The sequence below is a fragment of the Bos indicus genome, chromosome 26 (assembly GCF_029378745.1).
Source record: "Bos indicus isolate NIAB-ARS_2022 breed Sahiwal x Tharparkar chromosome 26, NIAB-ARS_B.indTharparkar_mat_pri_1.0, whole genome shotgun sequence".
Classification (NCBI taxonomy): domain Eukaryota; kingdom Metazoa; phylum Chordata; class Mammalia; order Artiodactyla; family Bovidae; genus Bos; species Bos indicus.
The window spans coordinates 30,589,913-30,605,456 of record NC_091785.1 but is presented as its reverse complement, the minus strand read 5'-3'; the positions used below and the strand labels follow the sequence as shown (position 1 = coordinate 30,605,456).

Below are 15,544 nucleotides of genomic sequence, written 5' to 3'. Positions count from 1 at the left end.
AGATGGTTGGGCGGCATCACGATCTCGATGGACTTGAGTTTGAGCAAGTTCCGGGAGTTGATGATGGACAGGGAAGCCTGGCGTGCTGCATTCCATGCGGTTGCAAAGAGTTGGACACGACTGAGCGACTGAACTGTACTGAGAAAATCCTCTTGCCAAAGCAGCAGACACCGGATTAGGATAACAATACTCAACCACAGAGCTTTTTTTTTCTCCTCCAAATAGACTTTGACTGTGAATTTAAAAAATGAGAACTATGCAAAAGATGTCAAAGTTAGATGTACATAGGCTTTATTCTACATACCACTTCATTTGAGCAAAAGACCCCATAACCACCCAATTTTACCTATTTGCTAATACATAAAACTTTGAGGCTTTTCCCTTATAGATTCATCTTAATGTTAGAAAGGAACCCTAACAAAGCATATAATTACTGGAACTGTCTTTTTAAACATTTGAGATATTCTGTATAATTTTAAATCTGCTATGAAAACACATACATTTAACACGTCACATTTTGATCATTTTGTGACCCAGCTACTTACCATGCCCAGATAATTTCTAGACTGTGAACACTGTTATGAAGTAGTTCAATACAATAAAGAATAACACCTCAAGAAACTATTCTTTTAATGCTAATCTGAGAAACCTAAACAGAGACTTGCTTATAGGGAATCAATCCTGATTACCAGACTGAAAATTCAAATAAAAAAAAATTAAAATTAAAATTTAAGAGTGGGAGGAAGGAATTCCTTGCCAGTCCAGTGGTTAAGACTGGGTGCTTTCACTACCGTGGCCTTGGTTCAATCCCTGGTTGAGGAATTAAAATCCCACAAGCCACATGGCACAACCGGAAAAAAAAAAGAGTGGGCAGGGGTAGTGGGGGGTTGGGGATGATGGTTAGAAAAGAACTTTAAGTCTAGAGATACTGTGTAGATACACTGAAGAATCTTGCTTTCTGGTCTTAAAAGTAATTATAAGCTATATTTAAATAAGACAGATAAGGTACACCATTTTATCATAGACTTTTATACTTTCTTACCCTAAAAGTATTTACTACTTATAATTTAATGAAAACATTCTAACAGTTTTCATTACTATAAACATACTTTCTTATTGGAAAATAATGTTCCCATTTAAGTACAAATATGGCTAAAAATAATTTTATGTGCTTAAGTTTGTAATGGTTGCTTTTCTGTGGCTCCATATTAACTTGATTCTGAGTCTCAAAGTTTCTAATCCCCAACCTAACTCGTTTTTCTCCTCAGCAAACCAGATTCCAGACCCTTACCAGGCCATACTCTTTAAATAAAGAATTTATATTTATATGGAAGATATATCCATCCATAGGGAACTCCTACAATTTTTTTAACCATTATATAAAAATTAAGCCTTTATCCTGCATTAATATAGTACATTAAATTTCACAGCAGAACAATATACATAAGAAACATATTGTGTCATGTTCACAAAAGATCTGAAACTTGAAAAAATAATTTTGTTTGGCAGAACTGACAATGTATTTTTAGAAGTACTTAAAACTGGTAATGTTTTAAAGCAGTCTCACTCACATGTAACAAAGCCAATCGCTGTTCCGGACGAAGATGACTAAACTCATCACTGAGAACAAACTGAATTGCTAGAAACATAAAAATAACTATTAGTACAATCTAAAAAAGATTTATGCTTTAGTTATAATCTTCCATACCTTCAGAGAACAGTGTATCTTTCAGGTAATGAACAATTCAGATTAACTGTTTCATATAGACAAAAGGAATGCAGAAAATTTGCCTGTACAGATTAATCACCTACTAAATGATGATATTAGAAAAATATTAACAAGCTTTCACTAAAACATTTAAGGTAAGAAAATAAAAAGAAAACACTGAAATACAAAAAAAGGCAAGTAGAACTAAGGTGTAACTTGATCAAAGTATACACGTTCAGGTTTCATGCTATATTTGCTTTTATCCACTACATATAAATGATATAAATTAAAATATTTAACAAAATAGGATATATTCCTATAATATCGCTGATTGGATACTTTGTCAAAAGAAACAAAACTAAGTAGGAAATACTGGGAAACACTTCAGATTTCTACTCTCTGCTGCAGTACTTACATGCCCTTTATCTTCTATAAATAAGGTGTCATTCATGCCACTTCCTCAGAACGCCTAACTGGACAACCCTCTCCTAGAAATGTAACTCTTTAATCAACTTTTGTATTCCCAGTCCACCCAAGAGACTTTTGACACTCTAAAAGAGTGAGTCTGTGTATATGAATGTGTATGCTGGGGGTGATGGTGGGGATTGGTTTTCTTTTATAATCACCTTGGAGGGGACAAATTCAAACTCCTGTGCTGCGATTCATGGGGTCGCAGGGAGTCGGACACGACTGAGCGACTGAACTGAACTGAACTGAGAGATTATGAGATTATTACTTCCACTCCAATCCTACTCTTCTCATCATCCCCAAATTACAACTACTGATGGGATACAGAGTTCCCTTTAGAACTGTGAGCAGAAAAGGGACAGAACTCTGCTATTACTAATGCTCCCTTTTCCTCAAGCACCACTCAACTAAGACGTTCAAAAATTCCTCAACCTACTCCTTATATAGTCCAAATCTGTTAAAATATTTTTCCTCAGCAAAGAATTTAACACAGGCATTACTATTCTTAAATGCATTTTATCTTTAGAGCTAGTTTTCAAAGCTCTATTTACTACCTTCTGACAACTGTCTTTGTTGAGTCTATACAGTTTTTTATACTCCTCCATCTTTTATTAAAATAATTGATTTAGATGAAACAGATAAGCTATTTCCCATAACAATGTTAACTATTCTACTGCACTTATATTCTCTCTCTCTCTGCATTTACAACATTTATATATGGCACTGAAGTTTAGAAAGCACTCCTATACATATAATCTCATTTGATTCTCACAACTCATCTAAGGTAAGCAGGGTAAATACCTGTTTTTAAAGTAAAAGACTACTTTGAGAAGCTGTTTTGCATAATCTCACATGGCTAATTAGCCACTAGTGTAGAGCTCAGATTCTTACACTCTAAACCCTCTACATTAAATTTCAATCGTGTTTGAAGAAGTACTTCTTCTATTTCATGCAGACATAACCTCAGATAAACTACCTTAAGATACCTAGGTCTTATTGTATTTAGAATTCAAAATACAATACCTACCATAAAAAAAGTTACTTTTTCCAGATCCATTTCTGCCCACTGTAAAATTTTAAAAAGTATGTTATTTTGTATAAAAAACAGTAAAATTTTAAACTGAAAGTATTCAAAGATATAAAATCCTATTTTCTAACAAAACATCTTAAAACTTAAATGCAACAGAACAGTGAACAGCAAATAATAAAACAGCTTTAATTACCAAATGGGTACAGTTTTTGTATCGTCTTCAGTTTTTTTCGTAAAGAAATGTATTTCATTGTTTACTTTTTTGCTCTTTCTCAATAGTTTAAAATTAACAGGAATAACTAAACATACTACCGGGTCTTCATTACAATGGACATGTAATTCTATTTTAATTGTATACAATACTTCTAACAATTTAAAGATTCACATGCTAAAATTTTAAAATACTTAAACAGTCATTAAAAATTCTCAAACCATTTCCATGTTAAAACAGTTTTCTGATCAGCCCTATCTATACATCAAGTATAGCCTCTCAGAATCACAAAAATACAGACAACTATAAGGCACTTGTTTTACTACCTGAATTCAGAAATAAGCAATTCTATACATAAAAGAAAATCAAATGCATCAGATATAATGAATTTACTTGAACTTTTCTTTTCAGCAGAATTTTCATTGTTAATAGTCATGAATAACTATGTCACTCTCTCTCAATCTTGACCAATATCCTGAACATTTAGCCCCAAAGTCATTCTCTTTAATCCAAAGTAAATTCTAAAGAGATAGGAAAATAATGAAGTGCTTAAAAAAAAAAAAAGGCATATAACAGACACAGGCCAACTTAAAGGGGGTCTTCTACTAGGGAAATCTAGGACAATTTGAGCACCAAAATAATTAGATGAATTATAAATTAGGGCTTGGGTGGAAGTGGAGGAGAGTAATTCATGAGTCCATACTGAAAATAAAAAGATAAATAAACAGCTAAGGAGAAAGGATGCTTGATTCCAGTAAAATAACAAAGGGTAAATGTGAGAGGAGTGCTGGAAATAGAGTATCACCGTCCTGTAACTACCAGAATAAAGGCAAGAATTATTGATGAATACTAAATCTAAGGGGGAATTTTGATAAGGAACACAGTATTTGCAAGGTCCCCAAATCTCTCCACATTATTTATCAGTTGCAAAGGAAAAAACACTAACTAGAGTGGAAAAATGACACAACCTTTACTGATCAAAAGCATAATCATCAATAAGAAGCAGATGGAGATCACATGCCTCCACATCGAATACCTTGAAAAGGACACATCATTTACATAATGTTTCTCAAAACCAACACTGTAAAAGACAAAGGCTGTGGAAATGACCCAGATTAAATGAGAATAAAGAGACATGACAACTAAATTCAATGCCTGATCCTAAATTAAATCCTGTACTGGGGCGGGGTCTAGTTATGTTGACTGGGTCAGTCAACATAACTAGAAAATAAAAATAAAAGATTACTGTACTGATGCTAAATTTACTGACATTGATAACTATACGGTGATTATATAAGATGGCTTCACAAAATCTGTCTGGACGTGATCCAATGCAACCACAAACCAGATATATCTTCTTTGTAAAGGTATGACCACTTCTCCCCTCACTCTTGCCCTCAGACTGCACTCTCCCATTAAGGCCCTAGCAGCTAAGCAGGCTTGGGGCTCTGTTTTCCAGGAAAGCAGGACTAACACAAGCATAGATCATTAACAGGAAGAATAGCTATCTCTGGGTAGAGGGATAGTTTAATTTTTTTTCCTTTTAGCTTCTATGCTCTTTATGTTTTACAAAGTCACATATATTTCTTTTGTTAGAAGGATAGGGAAAAAGATAACCTTAAAAAGGTTTATGGTTATTACATTTAAACATCAAACAAGTATCATCACACGAGGTTTCTCCCTGCCTTCAAATCATTATTTTTCTAAGGGTCGAAAATCATTAAACAAAGTGATATGCTTTCAAAAGATATGTTTAGGATCAATCTCAGTGTACATTACTTTTGGTCTTTCTTACATGATTAACAGACTTGTTTTTATTTTTTAAGATTTTTTTTTTTGATGCGGACTGTTTTTAAAGTCTTTTTTAAATTTGTTACAATATGATTTCTGCTTTAGGCTTTTGTGGCTATGAGGCATGTGGGATCTTTGCTCCTGGACCAGGGATTGAACCTGCACCTTGTGTACTGGAAGGTGAAGTCTTAACCACTGGACTGCCAGAAGTCCAGACTCGTTTTTAAAATACATTAAACAATATCATTTTTTTTCAGTTAAACAAAAGAACATTTAGATAATTTCCTTTGTAACTGTGACTATTAACAATCCTAATGTTGCAACCAAAGTAGTAAAACAGCTACCTGGTAAGAGGCCCTACAGATACAATTTAATCATTTTAGGTAATGATGGCCATCATCTTACAAAACCAAAATGATTGAAATGTCAAGAACAAACCACCAACCAAACAACTGTCATCGCTCAGTCGTATCCGACTCTCTGTGACCCCATGGACTGTAGCCGACCAGACTCCCCTGTCCATGTGATTTTCCAGGCAAGAGTACTGGAGTGGGTTGCCATTTCCTTCTCCAGGGGATCTTCCCCACCCAGGGATCGAACCCAGGTCGCCCGCATTGCAGGCAGACGCTTTACCCTCTAAACCACCGGGGATAAAATTAGTCAGTCCTCCAAATCTCAAATCGCTGGGTTCCAAACCCAAGGATTTAATCAACCACAGACTGGGGGTTTTCAGAAAGTTCCAAAAACAAACCAGAATTTGCCACAACCTGGCAACTATTTACACATGATATACATTGTACTTACAGCTATTTACATAGCATTTACACTGTATTACAAGTAATCTAGGGATATGCTTAGGTTACATGCAAAAACACTAAGATTTGATAACAAGTTTTAGTCGCATCCAAGATACCAAAGAGAAACTATAACTGTATAAAACTGATATTAAGATATTTAACCACTTTTAATTTATGAGTTAAGGAAATAATCTAAATCTAGTAATTATTCACTTTTCTCCATTTCTAAAGATTTTCTGATTGATGAAAATCAAAAGACACTTATAATCAAAATGTAAGTAGAACTCTAGTACAATCAATCTATTCTTATAGCACACTAATGATTTTTCAGTAGGTTAAGGCAGAAGGAAAAGTATGTTTTTATTACCAACTACAAAGCTGCAACTGCTGTTTCAAGGACAGGCTTTTTCGTGCCCTCAATTTTTAAATTTTATTATTTCAAAATAAAATATGATTCTCAAAAGTTTCTCTGGGAACATTAGTATTCACTGTTCACCCTTAACTTATTTCTGTATTGTCAACTAAACTGGCACTTGCCAAGAGCATTTGCCAGCAACAGAACAACAAGGGCATTTGCCATTTGCCTCTGCAGAGATTGAACCCTGTGCTGCTGCAGCTGCTGGCCTTCAACACCCCCTGAGCTGAATTCAGGGCGGAGAGTCAGACCACTGTGCTCTCTCACTTTCCCACCAGGGAAACTGGTGCAACAGGTCTTCAGATAGATATTTTCAGGAACTGATTTCACGATCCCAATCCCTGCATCTCTTCAGATCTAGAAAATAACTAAATCCCTTCATGATGACATTCTCTCCTCTTGACTAGCAGAAAACTTTGTGTCAAGTAAGCGCTTGCGAAGTAATGTTCAAAATTCTACAAGCGAGGCTTCAGTTCTCCTTAAGAGAACTCCCAGATATTCAAGCTGGATTTAGAAAAGGCAGAGGAACCAGAGATCAAATTGCCAACATCCACTGGATCAAAGAAAAGCAAGCGAGTTCCAGAAAAGTATCCACCTCTGCTTCACTGACTACGCTAAAGCCTTTGACTGTGTGGATCACAACAAACTGGAAAATTCTTCAAGAGATGAGAATACCAGACCACCTTACCTGCCTCCAGAGAAACCTGTTAGAACAGTCAGAACTCAACATGGAACAATGGACTGGTTCAAAATAGGGAAAGAAGTGTGTCAAGGCTGTATATTTTTACCCTGCTTATTTAATTTATATGCAGAGTACATCATGAGAAATGCTGGGCTGGATGAAGCACAGGCTGGAATCAAGATTGCTGGGAGAAATACCAATAACCTCAGATATTCAAATGATACCACCCTTATGGCAGAAAGTAAAGAGGAACTGAAGAGCCTCTTGCTGAAGATAAAGAGGAGAGTGAAAAAGCTGGCTTAATATTCAACATTCAAAAAATGATGACCATGGCATCCAGTCCCATCTTTTCATGGCAAATAGATGGGGAAACAATGGAAACAGTGACAGACTTTATTTTGGGGGGCTCCAAAATCACTGCAGATGGTGACTGCAGCCATGAAATTAAAAGACGCTTGCTTCTTGGAAGAAAAGCTATGACCAACCTAGACAGAATATTAAAAAGCAGACATTACTTTGACTACAAAGGTCTGCCTAGTTAAAGCTATGGTTTTTCCAGTATGTGTATGGATGTGAGAGTTGGACCATAAAGAAGGCTGAGCACCAAAGAATAACTGTGGTGTTGGAGAAGACTCTTGAGAGTCCCTTATACTGCAAGGAGATCAAACCAGTGAATCCTAAAGAAAATCAATCCTGAATATTCACTGTAAGGACTGATGCTGAAGCTGAAGCTCCAATACTTTGGCCACCTGATGAGAACAGCCAACTTATAAGAAAAGACCCTGATGCCGGGAAAGATTGAAGGGAGGAGAAGGGGGTGACAGAGATGAGATGGTTGGATCGCCTCACCAACTCGATGGACATGAGTTGGAGCAAACTCCCAGAGATGGTGAAGGTGAAGGGAAGGCTGGCATGCTGCACTCCATGGGGTTACAAAGAGTTAGACACAACTTAGCGACTGAATAACCACCAAAGGGCTTGAATGTACTGAACTTCCCCTTCACCAAAATCTTAAGAGACTGACCTTCCCCCACTGCCTCTTTGGAGCAGTCTCTCAGAGTTATCTGAGGTGCTTGTCTCCTGGGCTGCAGTCCTCATTTTGCCCCAAATAAAACTTAATTACCAATTCGTGCATTTTTTTTAGTTGACAGTATGAATCTTACCTCACCTCAAGCTATGGACTCCATGGTGCATACTCTCCCTGACCCCCAATTCATATGTTAAAGCCCTAACTCCACTATGTGAAGCTTTTTGGAGACAAGGGGGTCTTTGGGAGGTAATTTACATGAGGTTAGGAGTGAAGCCTTTATGGTAGGACTATTGCTCTTTCAAGAGGAAGAGGTTCAAACAAAGGTTCTCCAGAGCAGTGAAAAAATGAATCCCTGTTGTTTAAGCCATCTAGTCTATGATATTTTGTTGTGGCAGACCAAGCCAACTAGGACACTGTATAGCTGAAATCTATGTTGATAGCGATTCTATACTTTTCTGGTGTCTAGAAGCACTCATTTCATCTATTCTTTAAAAACTCAGCAGATGGTCAGAAAACACTTGCTGTCTGTTATCACTATCATCTGTAGAACCTATATATTAACTATTATATTGAAGGACAATCACCATTCGCCCCCTCATCCTCACATAATTGCTTTCTCATTTAATCTTTCCAACAGCCCTAAGAAACATGTATCATTATTTCCACTTTACAAGGGAGAAAACTGAAGCATCAGGAAGTCTGAAGAATACACAGCATAATTGGGATTTGAATCCCATTCTGCCATGATCCAAAGTTTATGCTTTTCCCACCAAGTTGCATGGTCTGTCCTTGGACATTATAATAGGAAAAAAAAAAAATCTTAGAATAACCTAATTGTGAATAAAGAATGGTCATCTTTGAAATAAGGCAATAGTGACCATTTTTAAAGTAGGAAATGACATACCAAGAATAGCTGAAATGCTAAATTTAGTGCCATTCACTATAAACTTAAATCTATTAAAACACATACACACAAGGCTACCAAATAAAAATGAATACTTTGTCTTATTCAAGTATTTTTAAACGTAAAAAGGAAACAATTTCATTAGTGCAGATAAAAGTATTCATACAGAAAAAAAAAGCATATAAATTTACGTAATATTCAAGACAATTCCTGTGTCCTTAAGCCTAATATAGGCAAATTTAAACAACTATGTAGACAGAAAACTGACAGCATAAACCATGAACACTTACCAATAACATTATGTTTTGAACTGAACGGGTCTACAATTGTTTGATCTCTATAACTTCGAAAACCCTGGATAATAACCTAACAAACAGAAGAGAGATATTTTTCAGAAAGAAATAACACACCCCAAAAGAACTAACTTCTAAGCTAATATTTTCCTTTTGCCCTCCTTCCCTTTATGGTTTCCCGTTTAATGCCAAACAAATATTTCCACGTCAGAGAAGAAAAATTTATCTTGGAAAATGATTTAAAAATATTCTTAAAACTGCCCGTATATCAGTAACCACTGCCAGTGTTGCTTATGAGAAGTTATAATTAGTAACCTGTTGGGGAGCGCTCAAAATCAAATACACTGTATAAGGTTGGCTGGAACACTAACCATCACAGGGCCGGATAAAAGTCTATCACGTATGCAGCGGGGCTCAGCGGGCCTGGGCGCCCCTTTCAGTCACACTCTGGCCAAAAAAGAGCCGCCCATCCAGGACAGGACTGCTCAGAGTCCAACACATCCAGCCGAGACACTTCTCTTAAGGAGTGTGAATGGGCTCATTTTCGGGGTGGCCTCCAGCGCGGGAAGACCATTTTGACAGAAAGTAAACAACGGAATGAGGAGGCGCTACACATTCTGCAGGAAGGAGGGACCCTTTCACGTCTCCGGTAACTCGGGGAGGAGCGAGGCCCCCGGCTAAGCTGACGCCCCAGCTTGGACCCCACAGGCGTTCCGAGGCCGGGGACACCCTCTCTTCACATACGCCACGCAAAAGGCTCGCGAGGGGGCTGGCCAGCCCCGCAGGGCCAAGCTGCTTCTCGGCCACCCGGGAAGGCCCGTTCCCTCCAAAAGGCCCACTTCGCCAGCCCCTCCAGCTCTCTCAGCTAGAGCCCGCTTCCCTCAGGCAAGCGGCCTGCGGAGAGGCTCGGGCTGCAAAGGGGCGCCCCTCCCCCACAGTCCGTGTCCAGCCCCGCGCCACCCTGCAAGAAGCAACACCTCCGACAGGAGCTGTCCTCACGAGCCCCTAACGGGCGGGAGGGACGCACAGGCCTCACCTGCTTTATGTACATGGTTCCGCGCCCCTAGCCAGGGAGAAGGGCTCCCCGCGAGAAGCAACAACTCGGCAGCGGGGTTAGGTGAGGCGCCTAAGAGACCCCTCCCCCCCAAAGCGCCGCTTGCACCCCTCTCGCCAAACAAAATGGCGGTGCCCATGGAGGCGGAGTCCCCGCCTCGGACGGAACCACCCTCGCAACTTCCCTCGGAGCGTGGGGGGAGTCAGAGTCAGATCTGCTCTGTCTTTTTGGCAAAAGGGCCTTCTACAATGTCTTCAGCTGAATTTCATGTGACTCCTCAATTTTTAAATGAGTTTTCCCTGAGAATTAGTCGGAAACTTCATTCGGAAAAGCCTTGGTCGTGAGATTGACCTGTATTCCCTCCGAGCGCGCAGCCAATGGTTGCGGCCACAAGGTGGCGAAAGGTTCGGCGCCAAAGCTGAGAGAGGGTGTCCAAGCGCCAGTAGCTGTGAGAGTTGACGGCCCCGTGGTCTCGCGCTGTTTGGAAATACCGAGCTGGGGACCTGTAGAGTACACGACCGGGGGAGAAATTCGGTGGGCAGAATCCCTGGTCCTCTATTATTCTCTCACTTGTATAAGTTTAGAATGGCCCCCGCTGGCTCTGGACTCCCCACTCTCAGGACTGCCCCAAATGGACTTGACGCTAGAAAATTATTTTTAATAATGTCATAGTTATTAATATCCTGGAGCTGTTACTGTTCTGCCAATTGCCATAAATTTAGGCAGATTGGACGACTGCAACGCAAAGATTTAGTTAAGATTAAAACCACTCCCCCTCTCCCCCCACCCCCCCCCACCCCACCCCCGCTTTTTCCTAACAGCCTAAAAGCTTGCAGGTGCTAGTGGCAACCCTGGTGTATCTGATCTGCATCAATCGCAGGAGAAAAACTCGGATCTCTGGGCCTCTGTAAAATTACCTGCCACTCAGCAGTCACTCTAGTTGGTCGGTCCTCGCCACCTGTCCCGCTACGGCGGGCAGTTCTAGCCCTGATTATTTCTGCATTGAACTATTTCAAATGTCTAACTTCATCCCTGTCAACGCCTCTTGGTGCTGAAGAAGACTTTATGTACCTTTTTAATAGATGAAGAGGACAGGGACACTTCAGGGAAAACAAAGGACTTACTAGAAGGGGGCAAGGGAGAGAGAAAGAGCACTTCAGGGAAAACATACGACTTTTAGGAAAGTCAAACCGGCCCTTAGGAGAAGAGATGGAAGTCGATAGTTTTTGTGACTGAGTATTACTTCAGTGATGAGTCAGACTTCCCCGTGTGTTCCCAGGGAGAGGATTTATGGCAAGTGTGTTATTTTGAGCTCTTTTGAGAGGCAGATAAGAGATTTCAGAAACTCAATTACTTTCTGCCCAAAATAATGTTTATGCCACAATTGTGGATTCTGGATCCCTTCCAGAGGGTCTCCAGAGTATACCTGTCAGGTCCTCCTTCCCAGGTATGAGAAGCTTGATATCAATATAGTGGACCAGCATCATAATCTGCTCAGTGAAAGAGAATTAACGACTCCAGACTATATTATGAGGGCTCTCTGTTGGCTCAGCAGTAAAGAATCCACTTGTGATGCAGAAGACCACCTGTAATGCAGAAGTCCCCAGTTCCCTGGGTGGGGAAGATTCCCTGGAGAAGGAAATGGCTACCTACTCTGTTGCCAAAATCTTGGCTCTTGGTGCACCAATGCCAAACAGAAATATGGAGACAATTATGGAGGAGAAAGAAAGAGTGGCTTTATTACTTGCCAGGCAAGGAGGGAACACAATAGGCTAGTGCCTCAAGGACTGTGACACTCTCCCTACCCCTCAACCCACCCACCCCAAGTATGGAAAGGTTACATAGTCAGACAGGTTCAGAATTGGGAAAGGAGTACTCAAGGCTGTATATTGTCACCCTGCTTACTTAACTTATATGCAGAGTACATCATGAGAAATGCTGGGCTGGATGAAAGACAAGTTGAAGTCAATATTGCCAGGAGAAATATCAATAACCTCAGATATGACACCACCTTTTGGCAGAGAGGGAAGAGGAAACAAAGAGCTTCTTGATGAAGAAGAGAGTGAAAAGGCTGGCTTAAAACTCAACGTGCAAAAAATGAAGATCATAGAATCTGGTCTCATCACTTCATGACAAATAGATGGGAAAATCATGGAAACAATGATGGACTTTATTTTCTTGGGCTCCAAAACACTGCTTAATTAAAATGAAATTAAAAGACCCTTGCTCCTTGGAAGAAAAGCTATGACAAATTTAGACAGTACATTAAAAAGCAGAGACATTACTTTGCCTACAAAAGTCCATCTAGTCAAAGCTATGGTTTTTCCAGTAGTCATATGTGGATGTGAGAGTTGGACCATAAAGAAGACTGAGTGATGACAAATTGAACTGTGGTGTTGGAGAAGACTCTTGAGAGTCCCTTGGACTGCAAGATCAAACCAGTCCATCCTAAAGGAAATCAGTCCTGAATATTCATTGTAAGGACTGACGCTGAAACTGAAACTCCAATACTCTGGCCACCTGATGTGAAGAACTAACTCACTGGAAAAGCCCCTGATGCTGGGAAAGATTGAAGGCAGGATGAGAAGGGGACGACAGAGGACGAGATGGTAGGATGGTATCACTGACTGGATGGACATGAGTTTGAGCAAGCTCTGGGAGTTGGTGATGGGCAGGGAAGCCTGGCGTGCTGCAGTCCATGGGGTCACAAAGAGTGTCGGACACAACTGAGCTACTGAACTGAAGCTGAGGGTATATATATGTATGTTCATGAAGGGGTTTGGGTGGTGGATGCATATTCATTAAGAGGCTGGAGCAGGGGAGAATTCAGCATAGAATTAGGGTAAAGTAGACAGAGTCAAAGCTTTGGTTGGTTGAAGTCGTGAGGGTCAGGACAAGTCAACATCATCATCCCTTAGGTTCCAGTTGATCTGGTGGTTGAGTGCTTTGCATGCATGCATGCTAAGTTGCTTCAGTCATATGCAACTCGTTGCAACTCTGTGGACTGTAGCCTTCCAGGCTCCTCTGTCCATGGAGATTCTTCAGGCAGGAATACTGGAGTGGATTGCCATGCCCTCCTCCAGGGGGTCTTCCCAACCCAGGGATTGAACCCATGTCTCTTATGTCTCCTGCATTGGCAAATGGATTCTTTACGAATAGCACCATCTGGGAAGCCCTGGGCGCTGCAAGGAGGATTGACATTTTGCAAAACAGTTCAAGAGATTTCCTCAGGCTAATCTTCACTGTGGAAACAGAACTGAGGGTTTACAACTGATATATTGTCTTTGCTATTGTTACTTCACTTGTGTGTTAACAGTTTGTTCTTTCGTTCCCTTAAGATCATTATTACTAAGACCTGTTCAAGGGCAAGCATTGTGGCCAGGCTTAGGTCACAAAGTAGTTTAGGACTAAAATGGCTTGTCTGCTGTCCAAAAGCTATATCCGGTTCTTTTCCTCCAGGGGACCCCCTACCCTAGTTGCTTACAGGATTTGTCAATTGTTAAGAGTATCTGTCGTGATTGTGCATGCATGGACCAGGGAAATGACCACAGCGGTGAGTTTTTTGGATCCACTGCAGCCCATATGAAACAAACAAGGACCAGGACTTCATTTTTCAGCTGGCCCTTGCACACCTCCAGTCTGTCAGGACCCAGAAACATGTTTGAGGTCCCCTGGCATCAGTGTCAGTACAGATCTTGTCTTGTTGAATACTGTTGTTGAATATAGTGCTGTTGAACCCAAGTTCGTGTGCCTGATGCACAGTGAGGCCAAACAAACTGAAATGTTTTAGTTTGGAGCAGAGAAAGGTTTATTGCGAGGAGAATGGGGTAACTTATGTTCAAAAAGCACAAACTACCCAATGATTTTCTAGGAAGAGTTTTTATAGGCAAATTTTGGAGGAAGGGCTTGGCAGAGGTGTGTGACCTTCTTCTGGTATAGTAACGGTGGTATTCCAGAATCTCAACTATCAGCCCTCTTGTTCCAGCCAGTCAGGGGTCCACATGCTTGTTCTCAGCCTTCAGTTACCGTTCTTGATCTGCTTGGGGGACTTAGTGCCTGTAGAAGAACTTAAGAGATGTGCATCAGATTGTAGTGTGTGTACCTTGAGAAAGACCCAGGACCCCTCCCCATCACTGCTCTATTGTTTCTTGCCTCCTTTTAATTTCTTTCAACATTCCCTCACTTCCCTAGTTAGTAACTTTGAATATGCCCTTTGGAATTCAGGGAAAATCTAGAAGGCTGAAGCCTTTTTCCTACAAACAAGAAATGGGGGACACAGAAAGGCTTTTGGTATGTGGCAGGGCCCCTAGGGTCCTGCCTGGGTTCAGTGACACTCAAAAATCTGACTGCTCTCTTTCTCCAATGGGTCAGTTACTCTGAGAACTCTCAGGGTCAGATTGGAGGAATAAATATACTGAATATACTTGCAGGAGGAATACACCTTGCTCAGGACCCAGCCTTCTATTCAGTTTATGGGCTGTGGTGTGGGATCTGGCTAAAGTCTAGAAATTGGGTGAAGGGTTGTGATTTTTCTGCTGTGGTGACTGACATCAGCCTCCACTCACCTAAGCCTAATCTAACATGGTATGTAAATGAACCTCTACCACAACTGGCTGCCTGTTTCACTCGTAGGAACAACGTGGTCTTAGCTGTAGCCATAAGGGCTAAAAATAGAAAATCGTAGATGATAATATAGGAGTAAATCTTTGTGACTGTAAATTCGGCAATGGTTTCTTAAACATGACACTAAAAGCACAAGTGATGAAAGAAACATAATTTATACTCTAACAAAACTTTTGTGCAGGGACTTCCCTGGTGGTCCAGTGGTTAAGAATCTGTCTGCCAGTGCAGGGGACACCAGTTCGATCTCTGGTCTGGGAAGATCCCACGTGCCGTGGAGCAATTAAGCCCGTATGCCACAACTACTGAGCCTGTACCTTAGAGCCTACAAGCCATAGCTACTGAAACCTGTGCACTCTAGGGCCTGTGCTTCTCAACAAAAGAAGCCACCACAATGAGAAGCCCCTCATACTGCAAGGAAGAGTAGCAACTTCCCCCAACCTCTCCACCACCACCGCCCTCTGCAACTGGAGAGAAAAACATACAAGCTGCGCACAGCAACAAAGACTCAGCATAGCCAAAAATTAAAAAAAAAAAAAAA

The 15,544-nt window shown here is 40.6% G+C and overlaps 1 protein-coding gene across 1 annotated transcript in view; it reads right to left on the bottom strand.

The window, feature by feature from the left end:
• The window catches only part of SMC3 (structural maintenance of chromosomes 3), a 38,133-nt gene extending 27,612 nt beyond the window's left edge, over window positions 1-10,521 (bottom strand). The window contains exons 1-4 of the mRNA XM_019952952.2: window positions 10,366-10,521; window positions 9,327-9,402; window positions 3,204-3,242; window positions 1,572-1,639 (exon numbers count right to left, since the gene is read on the bottom strand). Coding sequence (XP_019808511.1) covers window positions 1,572-1,639; window positions 3,204-3,242; window positions 9,327-9,402; window positions 10,366-10,380 — 198 coding nt within the window. The 5' untranslated portion in view covers window positions 10,381-10,521. The remainder of the gene's footprint in view (window positions 1-1,571; window positions 1,640-3,203; window positions 3,243-9,326; window positions 9,403-10,365) is intronic.
• Window positions 10,522-15,544: the final 5,023 nt, after the last annotated feature.